The sequence below is a fragment of the Telmatherina bonti genome (genome assembly GCF_933228915.1).
Source record: "Telmatherina bonti genome assembly, chromosome: 6".
Lineage (NCBI taxonomy): Eukaryota > Metazoa > Chordata > Actinopteri > Atheriniformes > Telmatherinidae > Telmatherina > Telmatherina bonti.
Genome location: NC_136624.1, coordinates 26127809 through 26140099, shown reverse-complemented (window position 1 = coordinate 26140099; position 12291 = coordinate 26127809). Strand labels below are relative to the sequence as shown.

General features: G+C 43.2%; 1 protein-coding gene across 1 annotated transcript; it reads left to right on the top strand.

The window, feature by feature from the left end:
- Positions 1-236: 236 nt before the first annotated feature.
- On the top strand, positions 237-2287 carry npffl (neuropeptide FF-amide peptide precursor like; the record flags this gene model as incomplete). Its single annotated transcript, XM_079242826.1, has 3 exons — positions 237-386; positions 1269-1384; positions 2167-2287. The coding sequence occupies 3 exons, from the start codon at positions 237-239 to the stop codon at positions 2285-2287; spliced, it is 387 nt and encodes a 128-aa protein (XP_079098952.1).
- Positions 2288-12291: the final 10004 nt, after the last annotated feature.

The following is a 12291-nucleotide window of genomic DNA, read 5'->3' as shown; positions in this document are numbered from 1 at the left end:
CTCACCTGGGATTTGCAGCCTGTGACCTCGAGGAGTATATAAGACCCAGTGTGTATGATGCCACATGACTTAAGCCAGGACACTGCATACAAAGGAAACCTACCCTCGATCAGGACACATCTCGCTTCTGTTTTCTAGGATCCAAATTTAAAACGTCTATTTAGCCACCCAGCATCTTCTTCCACTTCTTCTGTTCATCATCAAATTTAATCTGACCTCTTCTCCAGCTTCAGACCATGGACACAGCCGCAGTGGCAACTCTTCTGGTCCTGGTCATGGTGATGGCTGGTGTCAGTCATGCTCTTCATGTCCAAGAGGGTCTGGACAAAAACGCCATCCTTCCCGGCAGCTCAGAGGAAAACATGGCTGAACACCTTCTGGAACTGGTGAGATAGCAAACCACTCACAAAGTTGTCAAATTTTTCCTTTCCAATTATAGAAGAAATGCAGGTTAACAGTTTGACTCATCCAATCAGGTGCGCTGTGGAAATTTGGTGTTCCAATAGTGGCAATTTTTTGCATTTTTTTCCCCACATAATTTCTGTCAAGTCAAAAATAATCTTGGCATCTACAAATGAAACTAATGTTGAATTTTATCTCTGGCACACATGGTAGCGTTGAGACATTCTGACGACCTCATTTAAATGTGGATTGCCAGCTTCACTACATGAGAGTGAATGTAAGATTCAGTGCAGGCAGAAGTCATGCCAACATTTTCAGTCTGTCACTCCGTGTGATGCAGCATGTAAATTGGATTTGAGCATTATATCAAACACGACAGCAGAAAACACACAGCCCATTTACATTCATTTAGAATTACAATTGTCATGCAACGGCATAAAATACACTGCTGGGCTAAATAGTCAGACAAGCAGAGCTGATAAAGAGTCTGATAAAAGATATGGATCCAGTTTACAACTAAATAATGATTTTTCTCTTTGTAGGATGCAGGAGTACAGTTCTGGGTTTAGCATAGAAATAAGGCGAAAGGGCATTGTTGGGTTATTACAGCATAGAATTTATTTTGCCTCTGTGCACGGATGTTTACATCTCAAGGTCTCCTTTGCCACAGCAAGATAGACCAGTTGGAGTTTCAAGCTCAGAATAGATGTGCTGCAACGTGACACTGATGTGTTTGTGGAATTTTCATTCAAATGCAAAAGATAAATGTTCTTTTATTAAGCGTTCTAATTGTAGAAGTGTTTGAATGTGTATAAATAAAAATACATATGTGTGTGTGTGTGTGTGTGTGTGTGTGTGGGCTCCAGGAGGATGAAAACAGAGAAAACAACATTGATAATCATCTGCTGGGCTCAGTGTTGAGAGCTCTGTTACTCGGATCTCAGAGAGAAACCAGGGAATCTGTTCTCCATCAGCCACAAAGGTCAGTGACAAGAGCGACTGTAAATCATCACATACATAAAAATATACGCACAAGGAATTGGTAATCAATACCTGTAACTCATCTGTATAGCAATTTTCAGTGTGCATAGAAAAAACCCCCTAAAATATTTACTTTCATTATCATGAGAAAATATGTCATCTGCTCTGTTTTGTTGACTTACTGCCTTACTTTGTCCATGCACAGTCAATAAATCATGTTCAATTTAGCTTTGGATTTTAGTGAGAAATAATACATGCATGTTACTTTTCATACTCCCTTAAAAGCTTCTGCTTTCAAGAGTTTGGGATAAAAATCAAATCTATAAAACAATTTGCAAGTACTCTCCGTATATGAAATACAAAAAGTACAGCAAAGTGCCATTACTGCTCAAATCACTGAAATGTGCATTTTGATAAGAGGTTCGAGAGATAGAAGCCTTGATTATGGGAAGCACAAAAACATGCTTTTTTCACCTGTAAATGCACTCAGTCTTGGTCGTTTAAAGCTTCAACTGCAACCTGTATGTAGTGTCTTCTCTCATATGTTTCATTCTAGAGCAGGTCAGTCAAACACAGTCAAAGGCCAACCCAGCCAATTAGACACAATAATTTATATTCGAAGGCTTTGTTTTGTATTATTTTTTAAAATAAATAATTTTTGGAATTTTTCTAATATTTTGTAAAAAAAAATCCATTTAAAAGGAATGAAAAAGCCTTACAGATATTTCCCATGTATTTGTTCAGTTTACATCACTCTCCCATGTGGTTATTCCTCCTATGCAGGTTTGGCCGCAGTTCCAGAGGGCAGGTAATGTCGGAGGATCAAATTCATTCCCGGGACTGGGAGGCTGCCCCTGGTCAGATCTGGAGTATGGCTGTGCCCCAGAGATTTGGCAAGAAATAGCTTGGCAGACAGACCCTGACATCGCTGTCTGATACAAGGCCAACCAACAGGCAGATGTAGAGAGACTAAATTGAACAGGACAAATCTGAAATGTATTCGCTTTTTCTCATTTTGTTCAACTCTGCTCCGGGCCATTAGGCCTTGCTTGACACCTGGGTTTCAGTCAAAGATTATTAAAGCTTCTTTAAACACTGTTTTTGTTACATTTAAAACACTGTTAAACACGTTTACTCGAGCCAATGAGGTGTTTTAAGCAGACTGACTGATATTTGATCAAAAGCCCAAAAAAAAGTGTTTGCTATAAAGTGGTTGCACATGTTGTTTTTTCTCTGTTTACTGTTCAAATAAAAGAGTTTCAATCTTGGAAAGGTTGTGTCTGTTCAGCATGATTTCTATTTACAAAAATCTGTGAAGTGACTGTACAATAAGTTAGGAATACAAATTTTCAAGGCTTGAAAAGCACAAACGCAATAAAGTTGAATCATCAAACTCAATAACAAAAGGCTTATTAAATTAAAATTGAGAGTAAAACCTCAAACAAAAAAGAAAAAAGGGATGATAAAAGGGAACGAGAGAATGAGAAAAAGAAAAAGAATTCAAGACTAAGTTTCAAAAAAGGGAAAAAAAAGACGACATTGAGTATCAGGAAGCTTGTTAAAATAAATAGCGATCTGGCAAACTAACTACATGGTTGTAAAAGTGAGCCTATTTTGACGCATTTGGTTTCAAAGGGAAAAAATAGTCATTATTGATAAAAACATCAAAGCTGTGTCATGTTGAGTGCAGCATTTTGGTTCATACATCTTTTAGCATCTTCCACATCTGATAAAACACCACACAGGCTCACCTTCCATCTATCTTACTTTTTCTAAAACATTAGCCTTGTAGTTTTAGTTTGTTTTAGTTGCACCTAATCATTGCACAAATTCAGTAAAACAGCGGGAAGAACAGTGCCAGATATGCAATGGGGCAGGGGAGGACAAAGGTGGTGGTGGCGGCGGTCAGATGTGTGTGTATATGTAGCGGGGGTGACATGTTTTTTTGTTTTTTTTTGTGTGTGTGTTTCACCTTCTCCTTTAGTAATTCTTGCTGTAGTGTTGCCTCTTGCAGCGAATGGAACATGTTATTTCGTGGATAGGGTCTAGGATGCATGTGGAGGGTTGAATTTCCTCTTGTATCCTTCTTCATTTAGGTCTCTCTGCACAGCTTTATCTGCGCTCCAGTAAAGTTGGTGCCACAATTGGACTGAACTTGCTTTGCATGGCCTCTACATGCAAAGAAGCACCCAAGAACATTTACACAGCTGGATGAGTCCATTGACTCCATCACTTCAACATGTACAGCTGTTGAACTGAAACAGCTGAACATTATGACCCTTGCTTACTCTCCACCTGCCCTCCTCTAGTGTGTCTCTGCCTGCCCTCCCATAGTCCCATGTATGTGAAAGCAAGGCAAGCTTTGAGGCTTTAAGGCTTTACGACTTTGAGGCTTTAAGGCGGTAGGTTAGTCATGCACTGTTTTTCTGGGTTCTTTTGGTTTTCAGCTTGTGACAGGGAATGCATTTATGGAGAACAGCGTTAACCAGTGTTTTGCCACCAAAGATGCGCAGGCCTACTGGTCTAAATGCTCCTTCCCTGATGTTTCACCTGCTCATGGGGATGTTTTGCAACAGAGATTTGTGGCTGTCCTTTGGCAGGATTGTTGGGTTTTAGGTTTTGGACATAGTTTTGGTTGACTTTGTGACATTAATATTTTTTCCAATTGTTTTAATACTTTTGCGAAAAACGTTGCCAAATTGGTTGCATTTTCTCAGTGGAAATAAGTCTGGGCAGGTTTTCAAGTTTTTCAATCACTGCTAACGGAGAGTGAGAATTGTTGATGTTCTTGTTGATCATTTCAGATAAATGCAGCTGTCTGGCCTTGCACAGCTTATTGTTGTAATTATGCAGGCTTTGTCTGAATTGTACATTGTGAATTTGAAGTTTTGTTTTTCTACAATTACACCCAGTTGTCCAGCATTTTTTAAAAAGTTTTTGACCATATTGGTCTTTTGTCATAGTGTTTGTATTTGCTTAAAGTTATTTATAAAGTGCTCCATGTATTCACAACTAATGCCACCCTGTGTAGACCTCTTATCTCTCCTTTGCCACCCCATGTTAAATTTTCCAGATCTGTCACTGAAGAAAAATATATCAACATTAGCCTCTGTTTTAGTTAAGTTTTCTTTTATTAACATAAAAAAACAGTATATTCTGAGGGTGGAATAACAGACTTTATACACAAAAATGTACAAATGTTATATATCAGCCTGATATTGTTTGGTCAGGAGTCCTTGGCGGGACATTTGACAAATGTTTCAGCTCAGTGCAACATGATACAAGCTCATGTGTGACTCAAAATGACACATTTGCAAGATTCAGCGTACTTGTACACTGGCTAACTGGTTAACCTAGACAATAGAAAGATAGTAGCAGAAAAAAAATATATCACATTTCTTTTTTGTGAAGCTCCATACTGGTCATCCATGTCTCGTTTTGACTGTAACATTATCAATGGTAAAATAGTATTTCAGTTGTCATCTCTTTAACAGAAATGGATCTTCAACTCTTTTCCACAGCCTTACAGTGGCCATTGTTTGTGGTGGATTTACAAGCCACCTGGGAAAGCAGCATGCAATAAGCTTGTACACTAATTAAAACACAGCAACATGCAATTACTCCAAGAGTTAATGGCTTCCATGGCCAATTACTGGGGAGGAAAGCATGTCAATCCATCTCAGTGAGGGTCTTTTGTGACCTCCCCTTCCTTTTTCATGAATCAGGAAGGAAAAGTATGAAAAACAACTGGTGCAAATGCTAAAGACATAACCTCTTCATTTTGCTATTTTGTTATTAGGGCATCTTCTGTAGTATTTTATGGTTGACTCAAAGTGCTATCTAAAAACATGGGTGTCTCAGCCAAGCAGTTGTAATCTTTTTTCTCCTTTTTGTCAATGATTTTAGTCATTATTTTTGAGTTAGCTCTGCTGGCAAAAATTTTCTGCTTACCTTGGGTTTTGAGGACATGTTTAACCTTCACTTAGTTGACATCCCAATGTCACTGAAAAGTGATGAGAGATAAATTTGAAGTGGGATAAAAGGAAGACTGAGACAGGCTGCGCACTGTTGCCTCCACAGCTGCAGCCTCTGATCAGTAAAAAAAAACAAAAAAAAAACTCATCTGAATTTCATGAGTCTGCAGGGGGCTCTGCAAAAACATCACTCTATGCAGTGATTATAACAGACAGACTGAGAGCGAAAGACAAAGCGGGAGGTACATATAAACAGACTGACAGACTGAGAAATCCATAGATGGTTTCTGGCACTTACTCGGCTATTTGTTGCTGAAAACATGAATTGCTTACACTGTGTTCTTATCCAGCAAAGGCCTGTCAACATCTTCTTGATCCTCCTCACTCCCACTTTTCCTCATGGTCTTCACCTTGGAGGGCAGTCATTCTAATCATCAAACAGGGAGTTCTCAGTCACTGGTGGTCAAAGCCATGACACAGCACAATTTGTCACACTTTACAGGCTTTCATGGATACAGAGTGAGAGAGAAATCAAGGATAATGGCAAGGTAAGATGATTTCTGTTGCATGGAGTTTATGTAGTCTCCAAAAGTACATATAGTGTTGTATCATGAGCACACAAAAATATATTGTAAGTGAGAAATGACCCCACCATTATGTGCTTTTACCTATTGTGAAGTTTGCAGGAAATTGAATAAAGTGCAATGAAATTTATTATCTATCAAAATCATCGTGTTTTGCCATTGTGCTCTGAGTCTGGAGAAAAATAATAATTTTACTCTTAATACTGTTTATGTTTACATAGAACTATAAACTGCATTAAAATGCACTAATTGTTATTTGCATAACTGAATAAATCAAGAAGGTATAAAAACATTGTGATTTGGCTTTAAATTAAGACCTATAGAACATAGTGAAATGTCATATGTCACTCCTGCTGAGAGAAATTAAGAAAACTTTGAATATTCTTTAATACAGTATTATATGAAAAACTATGAATTGTAAAATGATGCTTTTGAATAATGTACTGAGAGATTTGGGGGATATCTTCCTGATTTCAAGTTTGCCAATTCACAGACAAACATAATGTCTAATTTAGAGAATAAAGCATTTTATTGATCTTTTTTCTTTGAATGTTGAATCACCTGTTTGGATCTCTTAGTTTTATTTTGCTGTTGATGAAAATTAAAATTCAAGAAAAGCTCCAATTATGGAGATTTTGCATTAGCTGTTCAAGGAAATGAATAAAACAACTCAGTAAAAATAAAATGAAATAAAAGAAAAGAAAATATAAGAATGATCTTAATGCAGTTTCCATTAAATAAATGTGGAACAACTTTTGGATCAGAAAACTGGGAATTATTCTTTTAAGTCAGCTTTGAATCTTTAGTGGTCTTTAAATGAGTTGTTATTGCCTTAAAACATAACAAAACAATACAAAAAAACCCCAAAACAAAACAAAAAAACAAAAACCAAAGAAAAAACCTTATCTTCATCTTCATCTTCAGCCGCTTTTCCGGGGTCGGGTTGCGGGGACAGTAGCCTAGGCAGGGAAGCCCAGACTTCCCTCTCCCCAGCCACATTTGCCAATTCTGTGGGGGGGCATTCCCAGTTGGTCTGGGAGCATGTCCTGGGTTTTCCCCGTGGTGTCCTTCCAGAGGGACGTGCCTGGAACAACTCACCAGGGAGGCATCCAGGAGGCATCCTGACCAGATGCCCGAGCCACCTCAACTGGTTCCTCTCAATGCGGAGGAGCAGCGGCTCTACTCTGAGCCCCTCCTGGATGACCGAGCTTCTCACCCTATCTCTAAGGGAGAGCCCGGCCACCCTGAGGAGGAAACTCATTTAAGCCGCCTGTATATGAGATCTTGTTCTTTCGGTCACGACCCACAGCTCATGACCATAGGTGAGGGTAGGAACATAGATCGACTGGTAAATCGAGAGCTTCGCCTTCTGGCTCAGCTCCTTCTTCACCATGACAGACTGGCGCAGAGTCCGCATTACTGCAGATGCCGCACCGATCCATCTGTCGATCTCACGCTCCATCCTTCCCTCACTCGTGAACAAGACCCCGAGATATTTAAACTCCTCCACTTGAGGCAGGACCTCACTCCCGACCCGGAGAGGGCAATCCACTCTATTCTGGCTGAGGACCATGGTCTCAGATTTGGAGGTGCTGATTCTCATCCCAGCCGCTTCACACTCGACCGTGAATCGCTCAAGTGAGAGCTGGAGATCCCGACCAGATGAAGCCAACAGGACCACGTTATCTGCAAAAAGCAGGGACCCAATTCTGAGGCTTCCAAGCTGGATCCCCTCAACACCTTGGCTGTGCCTGGTAATTCTGTCCATATAAGTTATGAACAGAATTGGTGATAAAAGGCAGCCTTGGTGGAGTCCAACCCTCACCGGAAACAAATCCGACTTACGACCGGCAATGCAAACCAAGCTCTGATACCTGTCGTACAGGGACCGGACAGCTCGTACAAGGGAGTCCGGTGCCTCATACTCCCGGAGTACCCCCCACAGAAGCCCCCGGGGGACACGGTCGAACGCCTTCTCCAGGTCCACAAAGCACATGTAGACTGGTTCGGCAAACTCCCATGCCCCCTCCAGGACCCCAAAGAGGGTATAGAGCTGGTCCACTATTCCGCGATCAGGATGAAAACCACACTGCTCCTCCTCAAACTGAGATTCGACTATCCGGCGGACCCTCCTCTCCAGCACAGGGAGGCTGAGGAGTGTGATTCCCCTGTAATTGGAACACACCCTCCAGTCCCCTTTCCCCTCCAAAGCCAGCATCGCATGTCCTGGTGTCAGCCAGGACAGCCGCAGCATCCAGAGCCTTAAGGAACTCCAGGCAGATCTCATCCAACTTGCCACCAAGGAGCTTTTTAACAACCTTCAAACACCTCAGTGACTTCACCCCCAGAGATAGGAGAGTCCACCCCTGAGTCCGCCAGCTCTGCTACATGTTGGTAGGATTGAGGAGGTCTTTGAAGTATTCCCTCTACTGACCCACAACGTTGAGGTCAGCAGCTCCCCATCTGTCAACACTGTACACAGTGTTGACGGAGCATCCCAGTCTGCCAGTCCAGCGGCACTGTCCCCGATGTCCACGCAACGCTGCAGAGGCATGTCATTCAGGACAGCCCCACAGAATCCAGAGCCTTAAGGAACTCCGGGCGGATCTCATCCAACCCTGGGGCCTTGCCGCCAAGGAGCTTTTTGACCACCTTAGCAACTTCAGCCCCAAAGATAGGCGAGTCCACCCCTGAGTCCCCCAGCTCTGCTTCCTCATTGGAAGACGTGTTGGTAGGATTGAGGAGGTCTTCGAAGTATTCCTTCCACCGACCCACAACGTCCCGAGTTGAGGTCAGCAGCTCCCCATCTCCCCTGTACACAGTGTTGAGGGAGCACTGCTTCCCCCTCCTGAGCCGCTGAATGGTGAACCAGAATCACCTCGAAGCCGTCTGGAAGTCTCTCTCCATGGCCTTGCCAAACTCCTCCCATGCCCGAGTTTTTGCCTTGGCGACAGCCGAAGCTGCATGCCGCTTAGCCTGTCGGTACCCATCAGCTGCCTCCAGAGCCCCACTGGCCAAGAAGGCCTGATAGGACTCCTTCAGCTTGACAGCATCCCTCACTGCTGGTGTCCACCAACAATTCCTGGGATTACCGCCACGACAGGCACCATTGACCTTACAGCCACAGCTCCGGCTGGCCGCCTCAGCAATAGAGGCACGGAACACAGCCCATTTGGACTCAATGTCCCCCGCTTCACATGTCCCCCGGACATGTTTGAAGCTCTGCTGAAGGTGGGAGTTGAAGCTTGCTCTGATGGGGGACTCAGCCAGACGTTCCCAGCAGACCCTCACAACACTTTTGGGCCTGCCAGATCTGAACGGCTTCCTCCCCCACCATCTGAGCCAACTCAGCACCAGGTGGTGATCAGTTGACAGCTCCGCCCCCCTCTTCACCCGAATGTCCAAGGCATGTGGCTGCAGGTCCAACGATAAAACTACAAAATCGATCATCGAACTGCGGCCCAGGGAGTCCTGATGCTGGGTGTACATATAGACACTCTTATGTCGGAACATGGTGTTTATTATGGACAATCCATGTTGAGCACAGAAGTCCAATAACAAAACACCATTTGAGTTCAGAGGGGGGGGGGCATGCATCCCAATCACTCCTCTCCAGGTCTCACTGTCATAGCCCACGTGAGCATTGAAGTCCCCAAGCAGAGCAATGGAGTCCCCAGAAGGAGCACCCTCCAACACTCCCTCCAAGGACTCCAGAAAGGGTGGGTACTCTGCTGTTGAGTGCATAACCCATATATTAACCCATATTTATTCTAATTTTTAGTTAATTTTGTTTATTTATATATTTTATATATTGATTTACATCTTTTTAGTTAATTTGATATTATATATTTATTTACATATTAGTATAGATTTGATTATTTTATTATTTTTTTTAATGGATTTTATTTTTGTTTAGTTATCACTCCAGCTCTCTCCTCATTGGGGTCCTCTTCACCAAGGACTGCCCCTGCTCTGACTGCATGGGTGTTGCTGTGGGGGCTGTCCATGTCTGGTGGGTTGGGATCTGGCGCTTCAGCCTTACAGTTGTGGCGTGGGTCCTGTCTGCTCGGACCCGGGTGGCCACCATGGTGATGGCCTGGGTGGTCTTGGTTGGGGGTAGCCCTTTGTGTAGAGGCTCCCTGAGAATATCGTTTCCTTATCTGGTGAACATCTGGTACAAATGCACCTGGCCATTTATCTTCTTTTAACTGTTATAGGGGCTAATAGGGCATGGGTGAGGGTGGTTGTGGGTGGGTGAAAGGGGATGTGTATGTGTGTTAGTGTTTTATCTATTTTGATTTAAATTGTTTTATAATGTAAAGCACTTTGTATTGTTTTTAAGCATGAAAAGGGCTATACGAATAAAGTTTGATTTGATTTGATAAGCACAGACAACAGTCGGGACCCCACCTGAAGGTGGAGGGACACCACCCTTTCATCCACTGGGGTAAACCCCAACGTGCAGGCACCAAGCTGGGGGCTGATGAGAATGCCAACACCTGCTTGGCGCCTCTCACCATGAGCAACTCCAGAGTGGAAGAAAGTCCAGCCCCTCTCGAGGGTACTGATTCCAAAGCCCAAACCATGCGTTGAGGTGAGTCCAACTGTATCTAGCCGGAACCGCTCACCCTCGCACACAAGCCCAGGCTGTTTCCCCACCAGAGAGGTGACATTCCACGTCCCTAGAGCCAGCTTCTGCAGCCAGGGATCGGAATGCCAGAGTCTCCACCCCTTGCCGCCACCCAGGTCACACTGCACCCGACCCCTACGGCTCCTCCCACAGATGGTGAGCCCATGGGAGGTGGGGCCCATGTAACCCTTTCGGGCTGAGCCCGACCGGGCCACATGGACACTAGACGCTTGCTCTCGTACCCCACCCCCAGGCCTGGCTCCAAAGGTGAGTCCCAGTAACCCGCATCCGGGCAAGGGAACATTTCTGCCCAGGTTTGTGGTCATCATAGGGGTCGATGAGCCGTGCTTGGTCTGGTCCCTCACCTAGACACCTGTTTGCCATGGGTGACCCTACCAGGGGGCATAAAGCCCCAGACAACATTGCTGCTAGGATCTGCGGGACACACAAACCCCTTCACCACAATAAGGTGACGGCTCAGGGAGGGTCCAAAACAAAACAAAACATTCATTAATTTATTTTTATACTGCTTATTCCAGTTCAGGGTCATGAGGAAGCTTATCCCAGCAATAAGCAGGTGAGATAGGTACAGTCTATGGTACACCCTGAAGGTCACTGGTCCAGCTTATGTTGTACACTTATGTTGTTTAAACAGTTCAAGGCATATTGCACTATACAAACACTGAGAATGTGGGTTGTTTTAGAATAACATTATGCACATCTTTGAAGTTGGCCAATATAAAAAGTGTGTTAATAATATTTCACAGAGATCATAAATTATTGTACTGCTTTCTGAATGAGAAGATCTGTTTCCAAGGCAAGTCTTGGAAATCTGACAAAAATAATTAAAGAAAATGCTACATGTCTGTTTGAACATGGTACGCTTGAATATCTGATTGGATTATTGGTTGTTATCATATAGCAATTGTTAGTCTGTTGTCACAGCAAATCAGGGACTTACTGTGGCACTTACACAACACTGATTTTGATTTATTTCTTACTAAATAAAGTTAATTATCTTTATGGAGAGTTAAAACACATCCTACTTATTGCACTGTAGACCTGACACACCATATGTCTCCGGACTGGTGTCAAGTGTCAGGGCCCAGCAGACGTGTGATGTAGGGACACTTAGGATAAGAGACAATCGATAAAGATAGTGCTGGCCAAGCAGCTAAGTAGGCATGCTTTGTTATACATGTTAATGGCAGCTAATGATGAGTTATTTCTACTATAAATAGATGAAACAAAAGACATAAAATGTTGTTTGGAACAGCTTTTAATTTTTGGCACATTTAAATATTGATAGTTTAATTATGTGTATAAAGCACTCTTATTTAGGCATACTCTGTATTATGATAATCTAGGGGATTTGGAGAAAACTCTTAAAGCAGAGACTCAATTACGCCTCCCATCCTTTCAGTGGAGAAAGAGAGAGCATCTCTTTGTCATCCTGACTCTGCCATCTGTGCTGCAGAACCGCCCTGAGCTCAGCCAGCCAATACAAATAGGAAGAAATGTGAAAAGAGGGTGGGACTTTGTGTAAAAGGGAGTCTAGCACAGCGAATGATAGCGAAGGAGAGGTGTCCCTGGCTCAGAATGCCCTTGCCTGTGCTCTGTGAGCTTGGAGAGACAGAGGAAGAGGAGAAGGCTTGAATAGAGACACCGGCAGGTGCTGAAGAAAGGACTAGTTTGTTAAACAGAAACGGGGTGCCAAAAT